Genomic DNA, 25,606 nt, shown 5'->3' with positions numbered 1-25,606 from the left:
TGAGGGTTGCATGCCACAGTCTCCAGAAATGCTTCCAAGGCCCAAGAGTGATTACGAGAGTGGGGAGACAAATTAGGAAAAATAAGGGCTCTCCATGGCACTTGCATCAGAAAACTCTTACAACAGAGATAAGCTATCGAAGTACTTAAAATTCCATCAACAAAATCCATCCACAAAAGGTTAAGGAATCCCACTAGTTCAATGGGGAAAACGTTTCTGTTTCAGCAGCTAATGAAAATGGAAAATCAGTGCCATTGAAGGCACGCTTCCTAAAAGCTTAAATCTAGCTTATGCTGGCTTAATAAATCCTGCTGTAAACGTCTCACTGTAAGGAGAGCTTAAAGGATAACAATAGGAATGTATAAAAGATAAAAAACTTTGGTAAGTAGTTCAAGGAACTAGGATTTTCTTCCTTGGTTGGTTGTTTGCCTGGACCAGAGAAAAAGAATAAAAATCTATCTTTGGAATTAAAAAAAAGGAAAAGAAAATCCATACTTATCAGACAATAGTTTCTTACATTTCATATTTTCCAGAGAGATATGACAAATAATTCATTTGTGCATTATAACTCCACACAGATAATTGTGCCAATTTTACAAATGTGGAAACTAGCAAGCTAACAATGGAATCCAAACTAGTGTGCAAGTTTCCAGGTTTCTCTCCTCATCTGAGACCTTTTTGACCCATGAATCTCTGAAGAACTAAAGTGAAATGTGACGCCTAAGGCATCTGTTCTGAGGGGAGAAGGAGAGGGCAGTGGTCAGTAAAAGATCACAGCAGGACCCAGCACTGCTGTAAAGATAAGGGTCAGCCTATGTGTCCAGGAAATCAGAAGGGGCCAAAAGGAACTGAAGTTGCCGGCCTGTTTAAATTAAATGGAGCATTCTCTATTTCATTTCAGTGGCTGTCATGGGAAATCTGTTTGTGAACAAACACTGGCGTGTGCCTGGTGAATGTTTGGGATCTCTTAGCTGAGATACGCAGAGGCTGACAGTGTGTCGACAGCTAGAAGTGAATGGGTGCTGATGAATAATAAAAGGGTGAGACCGACATAAAAAGTATGTCAGGCGCAGTGGCTCACGCCTGTAATCCCAGCACTTTGGAAAGTTGAGGCGAGTGGATCACAAGGTCAGGAGTTTGAGACCAGCCTGGTCAATATGGTGAAACCCCGTCTCTACTAAAAATACAAAAAAGTTAGCTTGGTGTGGTGGCACATGCCTGTAATCCCAGCTACTTGGGAGGCTGAGGCAGGAGAATTGCTTGAACCTGGGAGGTATAGGTTGCAGTGAGCCAAGATTGCGCCACTGCGCTCCAGCCAGGAGATAGAGCGAGACTCCGTCTCCAAAAAAAAAAAAAAGTATATAGGCCACCGATTATCCTCTGACATGGTGATTGTATAAAATCATCTGTGGCTAGGCACAGTGGCTCATGGCTGTAATCCCAGCACTTTGGGAGGCAGAGGTGGAAGGATCACTTGAGGCAAGGGGTAGGTCAAGGCTATAGTGAGCTACGATCGCACCACTGCCCTCCAGCCTGGGTGACAGAACAAGACCCCATCTCTAAAAAAAAAGAAACACACACACAAAAAAACAACAAAAAAACCGTAAAACACCATTTGCAAGGTTGAAGCAGTAGACAACTCATTAGTCATTTAAAAACATTTCATAGCTGCTAGCACCTCACATTGAGACTAAATTTTATCTTCTTATTCCTGGTATCCCCATCAGTCCCACCAGCTGGGGACATGCCCAGGAGCCTTGTGGCACTCTGTGGCCCCTGAGCAGTGGGCAGCATCTCACCCACTTATCAAGGTGGGATTTCTGGGGTCTTGAGGCTTCAAGAACAGTGGGGGTTTCCTGGCCCTTCACCGCAGGCAGCTCTGACTGTACCTCCTGCAGGCAGGTGGCCTGGGGAGGTTGGCCGGGGCGTCTGCTGGGAGGTGTAGTGGTTATCAGTAGGGGCACAGCACTCCTCCCTGCACCAGCCTTTAGCAAGTACAAATCCTTTGAGCAACACAAAATAGACTCAGGGTCAAAAGTAACTTTCCTAAGGAACGACTGAGAGACAGGGAAAGCATTGGCAGTGTTGACATGTGCTATTCTCACTGTGCTGAGTCAGAAGCGGGTTTTTATGTTTCACATTTTGAGCGGTCTGCATCTCAACACTTGGCCTGCAAGATGGAGAGGCTGCGAGATTGGGGGTTCCCGGCAAAAACTGCAGCCAGACGGCGGGGACTGAAACCTGCTGCTGCCATTTGCTATCGGTGGAACCTCAGGGAAATGGTTCAGTCTGAGCTTCCATTTCCCCATCTGTAAAGCAGTGGAATAACAATATCGACCTCCTCTCCCTCAAACAAGTGGAGTCACGGTAAGTTACTTAATATTTGAAAACGACTTAAAACAGTGTCTAATATAAAGTAAGTGATACAGTGTGTTTTTTTTTTTAAATTGGGTTTCTGTCATTCAGAATCCGTCCTCACAGAGGAAACTACCTACCTTCATTCTAAGAATCAGGTTCTCAAGTCACCCATAAAAGACCATGTGCCCCGTATCATAACTAAACCAATACCAAACTTCAGGCTGCTCCTAGATGACTTCTGTGCAATTCAACGGTTTGTCCTCCTTGCTCAGAGTCCTAGTGACACACTTCTCCCCTGGAAGTCTCATTCAGCCATGGTGAAGGCTTAGGGAAAGGGGCTTGTAAAGTCTTGAACTTCTTCAGGAAGTGGGGACAAGAAGCCCCATTCACGGCAGAGAGGCATCTTTCTCCTACAAAGATCTCAAAGGTCAGGCCCCCCTAGGCTGAGATTGCCTTGCAAATGGAAGAGAAGATCCACTCTTTAAGGGCAGAGACCAGGACATGAGTGTGACAGAAAAGTACCCTGTGGCCGACCGCCACGAGCCCGGATGGATGAGGAGGGCAGGGCTGGAAGCAGGCCAGGAGCCGTTGGGAGAGGTGACAGCAGCTGCCTGCTCAATAGCTGGCTGTTTCTTTGGCTTCTCATTCTCCCACCCACACCAAAAATTCTGTGCTGTGTTTGTTCTGGCCCAACCTCCATTTCAGATTTGAACAATGAACAAGAACAATGAACAAACCTGAACTCAGTGATTTAATTCAACACTGCATGTTGTGTTTCACTAGGCAATGCCAAATAATCAACAAAAAAATTTAGAAGGGGCCCCTGTCATCTGTCAAAATAAGAAACGGAAGAGACGAACCCTGTCCACTCACATTTTGGGAAAATCTGATCCGAGACCTTGAACGCACTAAGTAGGGGCCATCACAGCGGCATGCACTTTTCCACCTTAACGAGTCAGAGGGCATGTCCCCACTTCACCTCAGACCTGGGACTGCAGCCCCAAAGCCTAAACTCTGTGGGGCAGACAGATGCTCACTGGTTGGTTCCTTTACTGGGAAAGAGCCATGGTCTTCTCTGAGATAACACCGACTCTGAGGTTACGTAAAGGTTTTGCTTTCCTCTCCACAAACCTAATATAGGTGTGCCCCCTTCAGCAGGTTTATTGCTGGAGCCATCGTGGAGACCACCCGGTCGGGTTCTTGTTTCAGAGGAATGAGGCACTGTGGGAGACTGGAAGGAATTTTGACAGCTGGGTCTGTTTCCCTATGGTACTTTTGAGTGGTCTAGAACTGTGCTGTTTATACTGAAACCATTAGTCACGTGGGACTATTAACACTTAATTCCATTCAATAACATGAAAACTCCAGCTTTTTAGCCACGCTAGCTACATTCCAAGTGATCAATTAGCTGCATGTGGCTAGAGGCACTGGGCACCATGATGTAGAACATTTCCACCATCACAGCAAGTTTACCTGGGCGATGCTGACTGAACCCCTTTGAGACTTACGTGGTTCACTGGTCAAATGGGGGTAACAGCATTTGGCCTGCTTGAAGGTCTGGGTTTGGACCAGATGCCGCTTTCACAAGCTTATCTCTAACAAGAGCAGCATCCGCAGTGCTTTGAGCCTCCATCTGTAATGGCTACTCTGTATGTTTTAACTCACATAATCCTCACCCTCCTACAGAGGAAAAAGTGGCATTAATCCCCATTTTTACAGATGAAGAAATGGAGGCGTGGAGGAGCTAAATAGTTTGCTCAGACATAGCCAGTAAATGCCAGAGCAGGGATTTCCATCAAGATCACCCTAATTTCACAGCTCCAACAGGATTCGAAGTCCCCCCAGCTCTGAGATCTCTGCTACAAAGACATATTAGGACTGAATTTAAGTCCTACTGTGATTTTTGGAAATGTAAAAGTCTCACCTCAGCTGCTATGAGTGACTAGAGTGGGGTTGTAAGATCCGCTAATTCCTGTCTTCTACCTCAGACTATATTTATTTGTTAATTGTGTTATGACAGTGTTAGGGAATATATATTTTAACGAAAGAGCGATAAGGACTCTGTTTTCTGTGTGTGCGCCGGTGTGTGTCTGTGTTTATAGGATAAAGTATATATAAAACCCTCTTATAATGGGAAAAGGGTGCATATATGTAAAACATACCATAAGCAATGCTAAATGTAAAAGAACAAACTGAGAGAAATGAATATCATTTGACAGACAAAGGATTTTGTCCTGAATATATAAAAAGCTCATAATGGGAACAATACTAAAATTAATAGAGCATGGGGTAACACTCAGGAAGAGGGGCAGGGGTTTGGAGTCCCCCTCAGGTGCTGGAAATGTCCCAGATCTTGACCTGGGTGGCAGTTATATGGGCATATACACAGGCAGAAAGTCACTGACCTACATACTGAAGTTTATTGCCCTTTACATGCAGTATGTGATATTTCAGTAAAACTGCCAAAAAGCACGTTACCTGAAATGTAAACTCAAGTTATTCATGTGTCTCTTTGTTCACCATAAAATGAATGTAAGAGAACTGGAGTGAGTTAGAAATATAACAGTTGAGCTATTTTGATAGATTTTGTGAAATTGCTCTCCCAAGGGACCCTAGACTCCCTGTATCATAAATAATAATGGAATCATCAAATGGCATTCCTGCTTCTTGCCAGTCCCAGTAAACCAGTCGATAGTCTATCCTTCCCCACCTGACATGGAGTTCTGGGCAGGCACCAATGTCTTTCAGTACTTTTTAGTTACAAGAATGGTGTCATTTCAACAGTCAAAATGTCCAGTCCAGTATATTCTTCAAAACTTCAGTCCAGCCCCTTTCTAGCCCTGGCGTGGGCTGCTTCCAACCTGGTGGCCTGCACAGGAGGCCCTTTCTGCTGTCTCCACCACCTCTCCACTAGCTGGCTATTGCTTCTGATCCTGCAGCTCAGGTCCAGGGGAAAGCAATAATTTAGTGTGATAGTGTAGGGGGAGCCCAGCCCTGGCTCTCTCTAGATGTGGCAGGTGGGCAGTGGCCAGCTTTTCTTGTGTGGGGCACTTTGGTGAGATTTTGGAGACCTCTCTGTGGGAGACTTAGGGCCAGCTCCCCTGACCCTGGCAATGTCTGTCCTCCTGTGAGTCATTTTCAACTCCCCCAGGCCCCGGGCTACCAGTGGTCTGCTTCACCCAGCGTCTGTCTACGCATCACCCCTCCAGGCCGTCCTCTTGGGCAGGATGCAGGGCCATCCAGATTGGACTCCCCATGGACCCATCTGGTTCACTGAAATACATATGAATGCAGCTCACTCCTAGCATCCACCACTCTTCACTTTGCCCAGCGAGCACCTTTCACCTTAACAGGGGAGGCTAGCTGGGTGGTTTCCCTGAAGCGTTTCTCATGTGGCTAGAAGCGAAAAGGAGGCATCTCCCCGCCTTCCCCATAGTGGTAGGGAACTTACACAGATGGCCCTCTCTGGAAATCTCCCTCTCCTTGACCTCTCCTACCTCAACTTCCCACAGGTGGGTGATCACAATTGCTAGCAGGATTAATTTCACGAGCTCTTAGCTGGTCTTGCTTAGGTGGCCTAGCCACTCCATTAAGGCCATGCAGGCTGTTGCTGCTACCTATTGTACCTGCCCCTGTGCCTTTGGTCCTCTGCCTGAACGTCAGAAACAATCTGAAGAATTCGATTTAACAGCCGGCCATACACATAATTACGTTAAGTCCAGTGGCTGTTAGTGGGCATTTTCCCAATGGCTGGAAGCCTCTTGAGGTCAGAGACTGCCTGGATCTTGGTCACTCCCACACCTACCCCAATGTCTGGAACATTCTGGTGCCCAATTCTTATTAGTGAATGAATCAAGGAGGTGAGAAAACAGAAAAAGGAGTAGCAGTGTTCCTCTGTAAACTCCTTTGGGGAGGAGATTTTTATGTAGGTAGGTCATTTTTGTCTGATCTCATGTTTTAAAAACATTCCCCTAAGCCTACAATTAAGAAAATATGTAACTGTTTCATTCTCGGCCACTTGTCATTCAGACAGCACCCAGAGCCTGATGGAGCCAGTGGTAACCTGCAGACACAGCTGCAGCTCTTTTACCAGCGTCACTCATGGTCTGTGAAATTCCTCGAATAAATGGACAGAGCATCTCTTCAGAATTGGTTGGTCAATACGATAATTGAGGAAAACAAAAATTGCTATAGATCATACGTGAAAGGCCCTCGACAGAGGCTTGTGCACAGATCTGAAATGTCTATAGCCAGCCCCCACCCATCTGTCTGTGCACAGAGGACAAAAGCAATCACGGGAGAATTTGGTTAATAGCACTACAGGTCTGACACCTGCAGGGACCTGGGAATTGTGTAAATGATATGTAAGGCCTCCCAGCAGGAGATGCTCAAGAAGCATGTAGACCTCTAATGAAAACACTTCCTTTACTTAGACTGTCTAAACACACAGCCCTGATTTCTGATCCATTAGTGATTATAGTCTCTGTCTGGGCTGACTTTGGAAACTTTAAAGGCTAGAAAATGACCTCCAGGAGAGAATGAACAATGGAAACATTAAACTATAAGCTCAATTTGACAAGTATTTACTGGGCATCTGCCATGTGTTCAGCATTGCAGAACTATGTGAAAGGAGATGCAAAGATGAATGAGACAAGCAAGGAGCTTACAGGCTGGTTGTAGGGTGATGAAATGTGCATCTCTCTTGTCCAAAGCCAAAAGGGATTTCATCACACACATCAATATTAGCTTTATGCTTAATTCAACATCACCTTTAACTTCATCACATCCTTGGGAGAGGTAAAGCAGGGATGGTTGTTCCCATTTTCAGATGAGGAAACTAACACCCGAAGAGGTGGGGAGACCAGCTTGGGGCCCCACAGGAGCTACAGTGGCAGAGCTGGAGTAAGAGTACTGGTCCCCTGACTCTGGGCTGCTGCTCCCTCTGCTGATTTAGATAGACAAGGCACATGAGCGAAACCCAGCTTGGGCCTGTGGCTTCACTTTCAACTTAAAAGGCAACAAATAGTGAGAAGGTGTAACAAAATCAGGAGCAATAGGCCAGAATGTATTCACATAGGAAGATTTTTAGAATCCCCTAAAAATGGAACATCCTAGCCTCCCCAAATATTAACTAAAGAAAAAACTAGAAGGCTCCAGAAGACGAAATGCTATCCTAGCACCACATGGGGTAGAGTTAGGAGGTGACATCCTGGGGCATGCTTATTTCTCTGGAGAACAAACCCCTAACCCCCATAATTCTGCAACTTTTTAATTCTCCTGAATAAAGCTCAGGGTAGTATCTGCCAATGTTAGTTACCTTTGATGAGAAATGAGAAATAATTACACAATGTCGAATACTCTGTGGTAGCCTTGATTCTCTAGATTTGTGGGTAAATCTACACCTTGACTGATGTAGATCTACAGCTTTTCTGTTTCTAGAAATCGAAGTGGCCTCCCTGGGTAGTTCACCATGTGAGAAAAAAATGTAATTGTTACCATGCTTGGCTGTAGTTTTAAGATGAGTACGACTTCCTACTCATTTTTTAAAAGCTACCGATTCAAAACAATCAGGCTGCCACAATAATGCTATATTCTTCCTTAAATGGACTCAACTAGTACAAAGTGAATCAGATAATTAAAAATCATCTTATCCAAGCCCTTCGCTTTATGATGTGAAAACCAAAGACAATAAGGGTGAGGGCTGGTTGACAGTTGGATTATAGCACAGGTTTTCAGACCAGCAGTCCCATCTACAGCTACATGCTGCCTTGGGAGAGTAAAGACCTGCAGATAAACTTGGATAAAGATACCAAGATGGGCTGTTACTCTGAAAGCACCCTAACAGTCAGCTTGCTTAGGCTCAATGAAGCCAGGGCCACCTTCACATCTTCTGAATGAAATGGCCCAGGCTAGGCCCACAGTTGGTGAGAGGAGGCAGTGTGCACACAATGAGGCCTGAAGACTGCGAGCTGAGAGCAGCTCTCTCTATTTGAACCATTTACCAATCCATCACCAAGAGCCTGCCTTGACTTGCTCAAACTGCCCATTGTGGAGGCCAAATGATTACCAGGCAGCCATAAGTGAGTCAGTAAAAGGAAGAAAGGGAATCTGGACACTCAAGCCAGCCAAAAGGAAAAAAAAAATGCCCTAAAGCAATTCCCATTAAGTGGAAATTTCACAGAAATGTCCTGCACACGGTCGTGTACTCATACAGAGAGGATGAGGAAGGTGACAGGAGATGCACATGACAAGGTTACACCAGGGCATTGATAACCAGCCATAGAGCCCTGAGGCCCACTCACGCATGCAGGGGAGGTAAGGAAAGACCTTGAAGGAAGAACTTCCTTGGGCACGTCAGTGAACGCAACAGCCAGGGTCTGTATTTTACCCAATGGTGAGGTCAGAAGAGAAGACTGGATGCCTGAGCTATTTACATTACTCACCTGTGCCCGTGCTGGAGGGAAGAGTCTGAGGAGCTGGGATCCCTCTAACTGGAATTGGAGATGGACAAGCTTGCTCATGTATAAGCACAGCTGCAGTCACTCAGGTTGCAAAGCATCTGAACCGTCTAAACAATGCAGCTGCCAAATCAGGTGGCAAACCTTACTGTAAAATTCTTTATTGTAAACCACGGCTTCCATACACTAATCTCTCCCCATCTATGAATTTTCTTTGTCAAAAATAAAAAAACCCCAGCATCCTGTCATTTGCTTTGTGGTACTTTTATAGCTATTGTAAAAATTATATGTGAATTGGGAGGGATTCCTGTTTGAGATAATTAGAAAAAGAGGGCACTGGGGATTGAGAAAAGGGAAGTAAGGTGGATAGGGAAGCAAGGCTGGAGGACTCTGGGGAGATTTGGAAGGCAGGAGGGGAGCTGAGGCCAGGGGAGAGAACCAGCTCAGCCTTGTCAATAGAAGCTACTTTGCATCTTAGAAGCCACTGTGGGCCCCAGGAATTAACTGTCAAGATTCTTGAGAAAAAAATCAGAGAGGAATAAGATGGACCATCAGACAGTGGAAAAACTGTAAATGCTAAAACTCATTATAGTGTCTTATCTGCAGTGAGGCAAAATGGATTTACCAGCAGCTCACTGAGACTACAGGGAAAAGAGACTAGACATTTCTCATGCGCTAAGGATGGTTCTTGGAATTTGAATCACATAGGATTAAATTTTTTCTATTTAAGATGTGTAAGATGGAATGTTTACATTATTTAGTATGCTATCTTTATTACTTTAATTAATATTTAAGAACTTTTATGGGCTTACTTGTGGTGAGGCATAAATGCCACTTTTCCTAATTAGTAAATTCCCTTACCACAGGCATTTCAGGAGCCTGCCCTCATGGTGACCCTATTGAATAGACTGTCACTACCAAGGACCACGCAGCAGACATGTGATGGGCTCTGTGAATATAGTGGCAAAAACTGCAATTACTTTGGCACCAACCTAATAATAAAGACCTGGGAATACCTCCCCATGGGAGTGCCATTTATAATACACGATTCTCATTAGCGGACTGGCAATTTGATTATATTTCCTTTAATATATGCTGCACATGTTCTGCTGTGAGCCAGGCAGGGCCCATTCTCTCTCTCAAACACTCCTTGCAGGGTGCCAGGCAGGTGGGTGTCCAGGAGCCTGGTATGTAGCAGTGGGTAAGAAAAGCATTATGCATGCATCACATCGGGGGAGCAAAGTGGCACCTGACTTGTTTTGTGAAAGGGGAATAAATTCTACAAACGTGCACTGAAAACACATAAACAGATAACAAGTGGGTGTCCTGTCAGTGTAACACAATTTAAAAACAGCATTGGGAACCAAAACATCAAAGGGCATGAGGCAAAATATCTCCAGAATCAGGCCCAGAAAGCAGTCCCTGACCAGATCCCAGAGTGTTATTTACCTCCAGGGGGATCGTGAGGTTTGTGTCTAGTTGGGTGGGGGGTGGGGATACCACTGCAGCTGGCAGCCTCTCAAGCATAGCTCCACTTACAGAGAAGACCCTGTGAAAGGTGCTCCCAGGGGAGGTGGCACAGTACAGTGGCCTTGCTGTGGCTCAGGTGCCCATGGGTGAGTGCTGTTTCCTCAGAAGATGCGGGGACAGGGGAGCCCCGTTTCACTGTGTCATGTCATTTGCAGATCTGAAACAGTGGATGTTGGCAGGACACTTGTGTCGGCTTTGATCTGTATGCCTAGCCTATTTCTTCCCTTCCTAAGTTCCAGTGTCAAGGGTTCACACTGAACTCCAAAGAATCAGGAGGTGTTTTACATGTGTCACGACTTAAAAAGATGACTTTTTAAAAAATCCTCGAAAGTAATTAACGAGGGCACTGACTTACCTGTGCGTGCTTTGAGACCCAGTGACGGAGGACGTTCAGAACTCGATTGGTAGCTGTTCTCCGTATAATAAACTCTTTATCACATGTTCTCTCGGTGTTGTTAAAGCCTTAGGAGGAAAAGAAACACACACGTGTTGCAGTTAAAGCCACTCCCCAGGGACCTGGAAAAGGTCATACATTTTAGGACATCGGTTAACGAAACTCACAGATGATACTTCTTGGCAGAGAGGTGTACGTGGCTTCAGACTGTTGTGAATTCTGCTCACCTGTTACACTCTCAGCAGCAAGGCCCTCGTGCGGTTACAGGTGCAATTAAATAAATAATGCACACATATTTATTGAAGGCCACTGATTAAAGCTAAAGCTGCTATCCTGACACCTCCATTTATGCCTGTCTTGCTCTATAATACAAAGCCAAGAAGGAATTTTAACCAAGTATTTGAGTCAGCATTAATTCATACTTTTGCCTCAAAGTAACTGCACAACCGATAACATTTTCAATATCTGTAGATGAATTAGCCCATATCTTGGCTCATGGATGATTCAAACACTTTACTGTGCATCCCTGTACTGAGAAGCAGTATAGCATCATGGCTAAGAATGTGTATTTAAAAAATACTGCAAGAGTAGATTTTAAATGTTTTCACCACACACACACACACACACAAATAGTAAATATGCCAGATGATAGATTTGTTAGTTTGGTTCGATCATTCCATGACATAAACCTGTATCAAAGCATCACATTGTACCCCATAAGAATATAATATCTACAATTATTATTTGTCAATTAAAAAGGAAATTTACAAAAACCCCATGGATTCCACAACCAGACTGCCTGCTCTCAAATCACTGTTCTCCCACCCTGGCAAGTTAGGTCGCCTCTCTGGTGACCGGTTTCCCACGTTCCTCATGAGATAATAAGCTTTTACCTACCTCATAGAGCTGTTGTGGGATTAACACTTTTAATACATGCTAAACATTTAAAATGGCACTTGCACAGCAGTGAGACTGTCATAAATGTTAGCTATGATTACAATTCAATCTTGATTCACTGTCTTTGAGTCTTCTCTGTGCTGGCTAATGTCTATCTTGGCTACCTTTTCATTATCAAGAAACCATTTTAATATTTTTCCACTGACACACTGTTTTAAAAGATTCTGCCTTCTAATCACAATGAAATCACACTTCCTTTAAACATCAATTAAAGCTTTATATAACTTCAGTGGCAAACTTCTTGAAAGAGTTGTCTAGGCTGGGCGCGGTGGCTCACGCCTGTAATCCCAGCACTTTGAGAAGCCAAGGCGGGTGGATCACGAGGTCAGGAGATCGAGACCATCCTGGTTAACACGGTGAAACCCCGTCTCTACTAAAAATACAAAAAATTAGCCGGGCGTGGTGGCGGGCGCCTGTAGTCCCAGCTACTCGGGAGGCTGAGGCAGGAGAATGGCGTGAACCTGGGAGGTGGAGCTTGCAGTGAGCCGAGATGGCACCAATGCACTCCAGCCTGGGAGACAGAGCGAGACTCCGTCTCAAAAAAAAAAAAAGAGTTGTCTATACTCACTGATTCAACTTCCTCACTTCCTATTCTCTCCACATCCTACTCTAAGCTTCTTATCCCATCTCAGCAAGAAAACAGCTCCCATTTAAGGTCATATCAATAACCTTCATGTCCCTATATCCAGGGGACAGGCTATAATCTCTCCATGGGAAATCTCATCTAGGCCTACCACTTAAATGATTACCACAAGCAAATTAGTCATATATTTATATCTCCAGATCTCTTCTCTGAGTTCCAGATCCATATATGCAATATCCAGTTGTCTCTTTCTATTTTCCTGTTATATGTTTCAAACACACTTCAAACTTGATATGTCCACAAAATAAATAAATAAATAACCAATGGCCTTTACACCAAACTTTGTCTTCTTCTAGTGTTCCCTATCTCAGTAAAGAAATACCACCCTCCCTCCAGTTATGTAAACCTGAAACTTTGGAATTACTCCTGTCCTATCTTTCTGCTGTTTCCTAATAATTTTATCTGCTATATAAATCTCAAATCTGTCCCATGTCTTCCCATCTACAAAACCAAAACTGGGGCTGAGCTACCAGCAACTCTGTCTAGCCTCTGGTCTCCTGTAACAGCCTCCCAACTGGTCTCTACTCTCACTCTTGCCTCCTCAAATTTGTTTTCCTCGCTGAAGTCAGAAAGATCTTTAGGATCTTAGAAAGAAAATTAGGATGTGTTGTTCCAGTGTTTAAAGCTCTTTAGATGGCTCTTATGATAAATACAAAACTCCTGAACACAAACTACAAGGTCTTCAGTGGTTTAGCCCTAGCTCCTCTCAGTCTTTTCTGAAACCATATTTTTCTCTTCTTCTTCCATCTCACCACACTTCTTTTTAGTCATTCATCCTCACCCCAGGGCCTTTGCACATACTGCTACATATCTGAAACAATTATCACTCCTCTTTTCACTTAGTGAAAGCCACTCTTATTTCCAATTTCACTTCTCCAAATGAGCGCTTTCCAGCCTGAATTGGACAAAGCCCCCATTACATATCTCACAGCACCACACACGTCTACTTTATGGTACTTAGCACATTTGAAACTTTACACTTATTGATGTGATTATCAGATTAATATTTGTGTCATCCATGAAGACAGGGATCTAGTACGATCTTGCTGGGCACGAGCACCTGTCTGGCACATAGCAGAAGCTGTATATAATATATATTTGCAGAAAATGAAAGCCTAGATAGTATGAACTTACTAAGTTTTATTAAATGATATATGACTGTAAGGATAATTGAGTGAATGACTGAAAGAATAATTCTCGGAGCTTATGAGTGAGTTAAGAGAAAAAAAAATCTCTAAGTTTCTAAAGGCCAGAGGCCCCTTCTCCTTACTCCTCTTCGAATGTAGACAGGCATCTTCCACCCACCAGTGGACATTTTAATTCTGTCAGAGGATGGTGATGATGTGTTCTTGGCAGAGTAAGTATCTTGGAAAAAAAAATCTTTTGTTATTAAAAACAGAAATTCTGAGTAAAATATAACAAATATCCTTCTAAATGCACAGCTGAGTTCTCAAGAAAGTAAGGAATTTTCCATGGTCAAACACACAGAGGGATCTGAAAAGCAGAACCAAGTCTCTGAACTGATGCTGGCTGTCCTGAGGGGAGGGGAGGCTATCAGTAGCATGGTGCTTGGATCATAACATCCACATGGTTCAGGAGAAGAAGCCCCAGGCCCTTCATGAAGTGGGAATGGGGAGATGGGAACTGAGACTCCCACATAAACCTGGAACTCTCAAAGGACCACCCCTCTGTAAAAGAATGTAACAGGGAAAAAATTTATCCTACCTGCAAAAGGAGACTACCAAGAAACTTGTCTGCCTCTGCCTCAGTGGGGTTGTGGGAGAAGGTGGAAACATTCTCCTCGAGAACAGATCATCATAGCCCACCTCCTGCAGGCCAGAGGCTCAGGTTGAATCACTATTGTGTGGTATACCCATCTAATGAGAAGTTCAAATAAAAAGTGGCCTAGGCCAGTGATAACCCTGAGGACCCCAACAAAAGCACATGCAAAACCTCTGCCGAGGAACACACACCTCAGCCTGCGCTGGATCACTATGGAGAAAGCCCTTGAAGAAGAACTCACAATCCAAAATTACAAAACGCACAAACCGCCCACATGAGCAAGGATCAGTAGGCACAAGGATCAGGAACCTGATGCTCCCCACCCCACCCCTCCATCATCACTGCCAAGAATTTCAGATACGAGAACTATTAGATAGCTCTAATTTAAACATACAGTATGTATTCCACATGTGAGATATTAATACAATAGATTCTCCTGGATTATGGAGAATTGGGTTATGCTGCGCATGTGAAAGATGTCTAAAGCCCCCCAAATATTTGCTATTTTCTTTTCCAGAAAATGGTACAAGGACTTCTTGGGGGTGGATCTATGATTTTAGGACAGAATGGCTTCCACATGGTTACTGCCACCAATTAGCAGTGTAGTCCATATTTAAATTAAAATATATTGTCCAAGTAGCTCTCCATTTAGGTGGTGGTTTGCAGCAGACACTCTGGCAAGTTGTAGAAAATTGTTCACATAGCTTTAAAGACTGTGAAAAGTGGTGAGATGGGCATGTCTGATTGGAAGCATGTTGGCATGGACCTCGATGTCTATGTCATACCAAGAATGCACGATCAGCTTCACACATGACAGCAGTTAAAACAATCACAGCTAATGAGTATACAGCACCCCTTTTTACAAAAAAATGATCAAACTGCTACAGGCATGTCTCTTGGAGAGATGACATCTGGTTTGGGGCATTTCTAAATTGTCTCAAAGGGCATTTGGGACAAATTAGGAATTAAGAACGCCATCTCAGTGATGCATCATTTTTCATTTCATACAAATGGGACATAATCTGTCCAACAGCATCAATGTTATCAATGTGCTTTGCTCTGCTCAGTAGATATTTTTCTTTTTCCTTTTTTTTTTTTCTTTGAGATGGAGTTTCGCTTTAGTTGCCCAAGCTGGAGTGCAATGGCACAATCTTGGCTCACTGCAACCTCCACCTCTCGGTTTCAAGTGATTCTCCTGCCTCAGCCTCCTGAGTAGCTGGGATTACAGGCATGCGCTACCATGCCCAGCTAATTTTTTTGCATTTTTAGTAGAGACGGGGTTTCTCCATGTTGGTCAGGCTGGTCTCGAACTCCCGACCTCAGGTGATCTGCCCACCTCAGCCTCCCAAAGTGCTGAGATTACAGGTATGAGCCACCGCGCCCAGCCCCAGTAGATATTTTTCTAAAGAACTGTAGGCAAGATAAAATCATGTAACTGGTTTGTATACTACTGTGCACTTGGATTACAACTGGATTTCTACTCTTTGGTTGCTGTTATAGAAAGATCATTAAGATTTATTGCTGCTTTGTGCCACGTGCTTTGCTAGGAGCTTTACAAGTGGTCTATAACTTAACCCTCACAACCAAGGCAATAATAACACTTGCCATTCATCACATGCCCACCAAGTGCTAAGCATAGTACCATAAGTAATGCGGCTTCTTCAACATAAGAGCAACTGCATAGGTTAAACATTGTTATTCCAATTTGGAAGCGAAGAAACAGAAAACCAAAGAGGCTAAGAAACTTGGCAAAGGTCACAGAAGTAAGAAGTGTGAGAATCAGGATTTGAGCCCAGGTCTGACCATTTCTAAAACTAGAGTGCTCTTAATTACACCCCAGTGCCAGGATCCAAAGTGTAAGCCTTAAGTTTCTCTTGCAAGTTAGTAAACTAACACTTAAAGTTTCAAGAGAAGACGCTATTTGGATATTTGGAGAAAGAAAATGCTTTGCTTTTAATTCTATCTCTCTTCTAAATTTTGAAGTGTGAGAGCATGACACCACTATTAAATAGACAGATACGTTTCATATTGTCATGGATTTTAAGGCAAAACCTTTACTTATCTAATGGGAACTTAGATTTCCTCAAAATGTGCTCTTTTCCCAAACTCATCACATTTCTTATGTGACAATTACGTGGACCAGAGCTTTTCTTAGTGTGGATTGCAATAAAAAAGTTTGAAAGTGACTGATATAGACAATCTGATTACTAGCACTATGTTTAAAGAATCTGCATTAATTTCCCTGAAATCCTGGGTAACCAAGTTTGTGCTTTGCTATGAAATATGCTGAGGAAAAAGCAGAAGATGCTTCTCCTCTTGTCACTGTGCCTGCTTTGCTCTGTCACCAAACACTCTCTTCATTCTCTCCCTGATCCTCCAGCCTCTCCGCCACTGCCTGATTCCTTGGTTCCTCTTTTCTAGGGTTGTCCCCATTCAGTTCTCACCCTCTTGGGGTCATGCCCTATCTTGTGGTTTTTCTATGCCTTCCAACCTGACACCTCCAGTTCCAACAGTACCCCAAACTCCTCATTTCAAACTTCCTATTAGACATGTCCATATTAATGAAACATTCTCCTCTCCTAAGAAACATATCTAAAAACCAAGTGTATGCGTCTTTCCTTCCAACTGCTCCCCAATCTAACTTTCCCATTGACTTCATGGGATAGCCATGGTTTCAACCTCTCAGGTGGGACACCTTACTCTTCTTTGTCTCTCCCTGGTTTTTCTCATTCAGTCAATAAATTTTGTGAACTTTCGGTAGCACCTGTTAGATTTATCCCTTCTTTTCCATTCTTCTGCCGCCATGCTGTGTGCTACACATATGGGTTGCAGTTATTGTCTCCAAGATATTCTTCCTTTCTTCATTCTCTCTGTTCTTATATTTTCCTTCTATCCACAATGCAATTATTCAGTCAGTATCTATAAAGCACCTACTACGTTCCAGATACTGTGTAGGTGCTGAGTGAACAAAGGGAGATGCTCCCTGCTCTCATGAAGTTTGCTCTATGAAGCAGGAGGAGATGGCCTTCAAACAAGTAAGACACCAAATTTACAAAACTCAAAATCTTGGAAATGAGTAAGGTGCCTATCTCTTCCAGAACAATCTTCCCAAATACCCCTTTAATTTGTTACTCCTCCAGCTCAAGTACTTCTCATGTCTCCCTATTGCCCATCGAACCAATCTAGAACATTTTCCCAGACATGATGAGGTTAAGTAACTTGTTTAAGGTTACGCATCTAGTAAACTGAAAATAACTGGTCAATGCAGACAAGCAGATTTTCCATACATACATCATGGTAACAGTGTTCACTGAGTCTATGAATTGACATACTGTTTCTGGAGAGATGATTTAGGATAATAGTTATGATTATGGAAGCTCAACTTTAGTCTGGATAGGGCAGGACATTTGGTGTAGTAATCTACTGGTATATTCCATGCTTCTAAACTACTTCCATCTTTATTTGCTTATTTATTTTTTTGAGACAGAATCTTGCTCCGTCACCTAGGCTGGAGTGCAATGGCACGATCTAGGCTCACTGCAACCTCTGCCTTCTGGGTTCAAGCAATTCTCCTGTCTCAGCCTCCCAAGTAGCTGGGATTACAGCCGCCCACCATTACATCCGCCTAATTTTTTGTATTTTTAGTAGAGATGGGGTTTCACCATGTTGGCCAGGCTGGTTGCGAACTCCTAACCTCAGGTGATCCACCTGCCTCGGCCTCCCAAAGTGCTGGGATTACAGGCGTGAGCCACCACTCCCGGCCTAACTGCTTCCATCTTAATGGAGTACAGTTGGCAATCTTTTGTTTTCAAGGTACAGTAAATCCAGTTCAAACTGGCTTGGAGTAGAAAGGGAATTGCTATTTCACATATCTGGAGACAGTGATAGTTCTAGATTCAGATCTCATTTGATTCAGAAGCACATGATGTCACTTCTGTCTCACTGCCAAGCAGAAAAGATGGGTAAGTCTTTGCTAGTTTTATAATCTCACCACACATCATCCAGAAGACGAGAGGGCATTCTTTCTGGAAACTTCCACTGAAGATAGAGGAAGTTTCTATCCTAGGGCCCCCAAACAAATCCTTGCATTTTGCTGACATAAACTGCATCATAGGCCTTCTATAAACTCATCATTTGACAATGGTAGGGATACGGGGTGGTAAGTTCCCAAAGCACATGGCCAGAATGTGAAAGGGCAGTTTCTTAAGGGTGGTATTGGCAAGATGCTAATGAGGCAATGAACAAATATGCCTCAGAGTGGATTTGTTTGTCTGTTTTTACCTTTCTATAAGTTTGTTCTTATCCTTCAGTTTTTAAATTCATCTCCTTACTCGGGTTAACCTGAGATTTTCTCTAAGTGCAATTAACTGTAACAATAAAAAAAACACATACACACATCCTTGTAGATGAGGGAAAGAAGCTCAGCAGATCTATCATTATTTGTGTTGAAAAATACATGAAGAATGGTAAAATCAATATCTTTTGTTTGCTTTCATCTTTCAAGGAAATCAGTAATTAAAACTGTCAACTAAATTGTTCTCATAGATTTTTTTAAACAACATGTGTTGTTTAGATTCTTAAAGGAATGATTATATATTGAATTTAAAATGAAACTTATTGAGAACCTTTGTGTATTATTTATTTTAATTCCCATAATTCCATAAAAACATATTCCTTGTTTTTACAGATGAGGAAACTGAGCCTCAGAGAGTCCAACATCCACCTAAGGCCACAGATGGTAAAAAAGTCAGGATTTATGACCAGATAAATGCCTCTAAAATGCAGGCTCCTCTCACTGACACATACCACCTGCGTGCCAACTTATGAGGAGCAGCAAGTTGCTCCTGTTGATTCTGTGTAATTATCAGCCCTCCCATCACTGCTGTCATCAGCTTTTATGCTCGTATAGAAATGCAACAAGAACATACTGCCAGGAGGAAGGGGGAAGGTGACTTCTGCCAAAGGAGAATGGAGACAGGGGTTAGTGTGAGGTGAAGCCACAGGGTGAGCCAGTTTAAAGTCTTCCAGAAATTGTCTGGGGCAAGAAGGAAAGAGATAGGTTAGAAGCAGAATGGTGACAACATGTTTGTGGGAGACAATAACACGAACCAGTTGGAAAATTAAAATAGAGCTCTAAAAATTCAAGAAATATAATACTCCAGGTCAGAGTTTCTTGACAGCAAAATCCATATTACTCAGAAAGGCCTTTGAAAATATAGCAAATGCTCTAGAAATGGTTAATATGCAGAACACACACACACACACACACACACACACAAAAGGAACACACTTTGAATTTTCTGATAATTTTCTTGTCTGCTCAACTTTGTGACCAACTATCTAAAAAGTGAAGGGAGGGAGATTTTGTGTGCTTTAGTTTGAATTTCTTGATGGGGCATTAGTTACCTCCTGTGGATAAGATGTCGCACTCCAGCCTGATGTGAAACAATATTCACCCCCTTGGCATTAAGCAAACTTTCCCCACAAACCAAAATAATAATGATTTTTAAAACCCGTCTGTATTTCTTTCTACAAAATCCTACATACACTCCTAGAAATGCTTTTCCATGGGAATGGGATCAGGAGTGAGTGGTAGCTTCTTATCAGGGAGGGTGCATTTAAAGCGTGTTCAGTTGTGAACGAACATGCGCCTGCATATGCAAGGAGAGGGGGGTGGCCACCGAATTAGTGGCGATGTTCCGAAGAAGCCAAATTAGATAATTTTAGAGATGGTTAATAAGGGAGGATGAAAATGGGCCATTTTCTTCTCCTCAATTTTTAATATATAATAATTTATACAAAAAGGTTTTAATGTCTAAACACAGTAGGCTTTACCATTACAACATGAATGGTAGGAAGGGTGGGAGGAAGGGCGGAAACCAGGAAGCACAAAGCTAGCCCAGCTTGGTCAGACAAAATGTTTACTGAGCATTTTTGTGCCAATCGATGGGTAGGAGTTTTCTTTTGTGGACAAGGAAAATAATTGGCTGCTCATAGGAACATATGTTCTACTGGGAGGAGGCAGACATAATAAATAATAAATCATACAAGTGATATTATTATCTATAAGCAAACAAATAAGGTAAATTCCAATATTGAACAGAAAAAGAGTGACTAGGCCCATGTGAGAGAAAGGGCACATTAGCTAGCTCGTCTGGGGAAGGCCTTTCTAAGGAGAAACACAGGAGTTGGGACATGAATGAAGAGAAAGAGAGAGTCATGTGGAGATTTGCAGGAAGAGTGTTTCAAGCAGAAGAAGCAGAGATTGAAAAGGCTGGGACAGCTCTGCTTGATGGAGGGATGGGAAGCAGCTCAGTATGGCTGCAGCCCAGGAATCATGGGGGCAGGAAAAGGGAGGTAAAGTCAGAGAGTAGACAAAATCACCAAGCTTCTTTTAAGCCAGTTTAAATAGCTGAATTTTATTCTCTGGTATTGGGAAGCCGTCAGAGGCTTTTGCCCAAGGGAATCATATTGTCTGATTTACATTTTAGAAAGGTTACTCTGGCTGCCATGTGCAATGTGGAATGGAGGGGGGCAAAGTGGAATGAGGAGAGGCCAAGAGTGAGGTAGTGATGCAGGTGGTGCAGATGATGTAGATGGTGCAGGTGACGCAGGTGGTGCAGGTGATGCAGGTGGTATGGGTGATGCACGTGGTATGGGTGATACAGGTGGTGCAGGTGATGCAGGTGGTGTGAGTGATAACAGTGGTGCAGGGAATGCAGGTGATACAAGTGATGCAGGTGATGCAGGTGATGCAGGTGGTACAGGTGATGCAGGTGATGCAGGTGGTATGGGTGATACAGTGGTGCAGGTGATGCAGGTGGTGCAGGTGATGCAGGTGGTGCAGGTGGTACAGGTGATGTAGGTGATGCAGGTGGTACAGGTGATGCAGGTGATGCAGGTGGTATGAGTGATACACGTGGTGCAGGTGGTGCAGGTGGTGCAGGTGATGCAAGTGGTGCAGGTGATGCAGGTGGTCTGGGTGATACAGATGGTGCAGGTGATGCAGGTGGTGCAGGTGATGCAGGTGGTGCAAGTTTGGACAAAGGCTATGGCTGTAGATGGTAAGAATCGTTGGCGATGGAGGGGCTAAGATGTGCTGATCAATCAGATCTGAAGGTCTGTACTGAATTGAATAGTATTCTCCCCAAATCCACGTCCATGCAGAACCTGTGAAGGTTACTTTATTTGGAAACAGGGTCTTTGCAGATGTGACCAAGTTAAGATGTCAAAGTGGATTATGGTGTGTCCTAAATCCAATGACTGGTGTCATTGTAAGAGGGAAATTTGGACACAGACACACTTAGAGGGAAGAAGACCATGTGATGAAAGAGGCAGATATTGGGAGTCATGATGCCACCAGTTGGGGAACCCCAAGGATTGCCAGCAAACACCAGAAGCTAGGAGGAGGCAAGGCAGGATTCTCCCCCAGAGCCTCCAGAAAGTACGGCCCTGATGACACCTTGGCTTTGGACTTCTGGCCTCCAGAACAGCGAGAAAATAAATCATTGTTGTTTTTTTAGCCACCCAGATTGAGGTACTTGGTTATGGAAGCCCTAAAAAAACGAATTTAAGGTCTGAGGGAAAGAGGAATCAGGAATGGCTCCACTGTTTGGGGCCTGTGCAGCTGGGTAGATGATGATACCACTTCCTGAGATGGGGCAAGGGCAGGTTTGAGGGAGAAAATCGAGAGTTTGATTTTAGACATAGTTAAGTGTGAGATGCCTCTAGACATCTAATGATCACACTGGAAATGCAAATTGAGAGTATCAGCATTTAAACAGTACTTAAACTTCAGAAGTCTGGATGGGCTCACTTAGGTACAGAGTGTACCAGACAAAGCCCGTGGCCCCACAACCAGGAGACATTTGGTCAAAGAGCCAGCAAAGCAGACCAAAAGGAGGAGGAGAGCAAGTCCTGGAAACCCAGGCACGTTAGTCTCATGGAACCCAAGAGGACAGGAAATATTTCAACAAGGAGGAAGTGATCGCTGTGTCAAATGCCACTGAGAGGTTGAGTAAGACAAGGGGACTGGATTTGACTCTGGCAAGCTATTGGTTGTCAGTGACCCGGGTCACTCATTCCAAGAGTGGCGGAGTAAAAGTCCAAATTGAGGGGAAAAAGGTGGTGATGAAATGGAGACATTAAGTACGGCCAATATTTTCAACACATTGTGCTTTGAAAAGAAGCAGAGGAAGGGAGCCATAAAATGGGTGATATTAAGACACTGGTGCTGGGGGCAGTGTCTCACACCTGTAATCTGAGCACTTTGGGAGGCCGAGGTGGGTGGATCACCTGAGGTCAGGAGTTCGAGACGAGCCTGACCAATATGGTGAAACCGCATCTCTACTAAAAATACAAAAAATAGCTGGGCGTGGTGGTGTGCACCTGTAGCCCCAGCTACTTGGGAGGCTGAGACAGGAGAATTGCTTGAATTCAGGAGGCAGAGGTTGCGGTGAGCCAAGGTTACGCCACTGCACTCTAACCTGGGTGACAGAGCCAGACTCTGTCTCAAAAAAAAAAAAAAAAAAAAAAAATAAAGAGAAGAAAAGAAAAGAAAAAAAAAAGACACTGGCATGCTGTAGGAATGATTGATAAAGGGGGAAATTGATGTCAACAGAGAAAAGGGCAACTGCAGGAGAACGGTTCTTAAGGAGGTGAAAAGGGGTGGGGCAGAGGCAAAGCGGAGGGGCTGACCCAAGAGCAGTATGGGGATGATTACTCCACAGCTGCGGGGAGAGGGCAGAGGCTGAGACCAAGTGTAGTGTGCTGGCGAAATCAGTGGAGGGAAGAGGTCTGCATTTGTATCTGCTTTTGCTGTGAAATATAAGATCACCAGCCAAGCCTGCAAGGGGATGTGGAGATCTGAGAAGAGGAGAAGGCGGTAAAGGGTAAAAGGCAGTATAGGAACATGACTTTACTAGGATTGTCTGGCAGTGCAGAACATCCATTTAAGATCTGAAGTCTTCCTGTGAGTCCCAGCAGCACCACCCTAAGAGTCTCTCCAGAGAACGGCTCCGCTGCGTCTGAGTGCCGAGTCGGCCTGACCCCGTCAATGTTCAGCCATGCTCTTGGTTGCTCCTATTCCCCACCTTTGATCTTTCCATCAGAACTTGCCAGGGAAGGCATCTGCTTTTCCTCATGTGCCCTGGAGGCAGCCACAGAGAGGAGAGGCCGAGGGGTCAGAGTGACAGCATCCCTGCCTGCAGCTGCTCATGGGGGCTTCCATTTTCAATTCTGTGCCCTGCTTTGGAACTTACAGAAAGCCCAGCGAGGAGAACAGCACTATCATTGAGTGTGCACTGATGTGTGCAGTAAAACCCTTGCAGTTAAGGATTTCAGACGGATTCTAACCAACTTGCTGTAGAATTCTACTCAAGTGGATTAGTTTAACAACAACTGACTGATGATTGCAAATTTTAAGAATCTCTCAGTTTTGCAGTTTCTCTTGTTTGTGTCCCTGCTGGTGATGTTTTTTCTGCCTTGCCCCCTCACTGAGGCTGCTGTGGGGCAGAAACAATAGCCACGTCTTGGTTGGCCTCGAGTCCTCAGGACTCACACGAAACAGGCCTTGGATAAATTGGCTGCTGTGTGTATGTATTACAGTGAGTTCTTCTAACTGTGTAAGTAGGAATTTCTGCTGGGAAGACCAGACTTGGACAGGCCAGGTCCTTTATGCTGACAGCCTTGTATCCGTCACTCTGTCCACGGAGGGCAATGTAACATAACTCACAATGGTGCTAACAGCTCAGTGTGGTGATATTTTAACTCCATGCTGCCAGGATCATCCCGTCTCTTCACTCGGGCGAGACCTTGCCACCTATGACTTAAAGACTGAAGTCATTTCACGAGGGGGATCAGGAGACACCCCAATTTCCCTTCTTTCAAAAGCTCTCTGCAGTTTCGTCCTCATTCTTTTCCTTTACCCCAGGAAAAGCTAAAGATGTGCTGGGAAGAACATCTCAGAAGGGACTGGGAATTTTTAAATCGGCTTAGCTCAATGAGCGGCCTTAGAAAAATCCCGTCCTCTCGGGTACTCAGTGTCCTTTTTGGTCACATAAGGAGCTTATCTGGATGCCTCTAAGGTCCCTTCCTTAGTGTCTCCTTGGATGAAGCTCAGGTTGCCCACCATGCATCTGATACCATCCTTTCCCTGACCTCAATTACCAGCTCTTCGTCCCTCCCCCATCCTTCCCCTTCAGTGTCCATAAATCCATCCCATCTGTGTACAGAGGGCTTTCCTCAACACCGCCACTCCCTCACATGTGACAATGGAGGCTGTGTCTTTCTTGCTTATCTTAGGTATCCTTAGAGTATCTGTAAGCAGACAAGGGCTTTTGGCAGGAGAAGTGAAGTTCACGGCCAGGTGCTATGGCTCACACCTGTAATCCCAGCACTTTGGGAGGCTGATGTGGGTGGATCTCCTGAGGTCTGGAGTTCAAGACCAGCCTGACCAACAAGATGAAACCCTGTCTCTACTATAAATACAAAAATTAGCCAGGTGTGGTGGCACGCACCTGTAAATTCCAGCTACTTGGGAGGCTGAGGCAGGAGAATTGCTTGAACCTGGGAGGCAGAGGTTGCAGTGAGCTGAGATGGCGTCACTGCATTCCAGCCTGGGTGACAGAGCAAGACTCCATCTCAAAAAATACAAAAAAAGAAGAAAAGAAAAAAAGAAGTAAAGTATCACTTTACTTTTAGCCCCAGTAATCCGCTGGTGCTTTGGTCCTGGGTGTTTCTTAGTAAAGTCAGGCAACACCAATTCTATACACCTGACTGCATCTATGAGTTTACATAAGGCCCCTGAATGGAAACAGACTACAATCCCATCTTGTCTCTTTGAGGTTCAATGACGCTGAGATATATCAGGTGGACCTATGTGGCACAGAACCAGGTCAGACGGTAGGAAAGGATGATGGGGCCTCCTGAGAGTCAAGTCACCAGAAGCAAAGAGGAATCTGGCCTGGTGTGCTGGAAGAAGTCCCAGGGCTTAGAGAAGGTGTAAGTAATATGGTCTGGACGAGTTAGCTCCAGGCTAGTTAGCAGAGATCTACACCGGCCCCAGAAGTGGCCATGAAGAGAGTGGGAGTCACAGAAACACCTCTGGAGATTGGTCAAAGCTTTGGCATGAGCAGCAGAGGCACACAGGACCAGCAGGTGGGGCTGTTGATATAGTTAGGACAGGACATATGGCCTAGAGCAGCATCGACAGGCAAGGTCAGGCAGATAATGTCAGGTGAAAACAGGGTTGAAAATTCTTGGAAATATTCCCAAGGAATTCTTTGAAAGATGGATTTTCCCGTGATGATCCATGCTGATTGCAAGGTGAGAGAAGCAGCTATTAAATTATTAGAATTCAAGAATTGAAAAGAATCGGGCCTCACTTTGGGGTCCAGTACTGGAGGCCTGGAACATTGGGTTACATTTATACCTCCCTGCATGGAGAAGGGCCTTACACATGGTAGGGACTTGGTCTAACTGTTC

At 44.2% G+C, this 25,606-nt stretch overlaps 1 protein-coding gene across 1 annotated transcript in view; it reads right to left on the bottom strand.

Annotated features, from left to right (window-relative positions):
* RASGRF2 (Ras protein specific guanine nucleotide releasing factor 2) overlaps window positions 1-25,606 on the bottom strand; it is a 271,130-nt gene that overhangs the window by 39,212 nt on the left and 206,312 nt on the right. The window contains exon 18 of the mRNA XM_030800810.1: window positions 10,702-10,808. Within this exon, the coding sequence (XP_030656670.1) occupies window positions 10,702-10,808 (107 nt within the window). The remainder of the gene's footprint in view (window positions 1-10,701; window positions 10,809-25,606) is intronic.

This window comes from Nomascus leucogenys, chromosome 2 (genome assembly GCF_006542625.1).
Source record: "Nomascus leucogenys isolate Asia chromosome 2, Asia_NLE_v1, whole genome shotgun sequence".
Classification (NCBI taxonomy): domain Eukaryota; kingdom Metazoa; phylum Chordata; class Mammalia; order Primates; family Hylobatidae; genus Nomascus; species Nomascus leucogenys.
The sequence above is the reverse complement of the archived record's forward strand: the minus strand, read 5'-3'. Positions and strand labels throughout refer to the sequence as shown.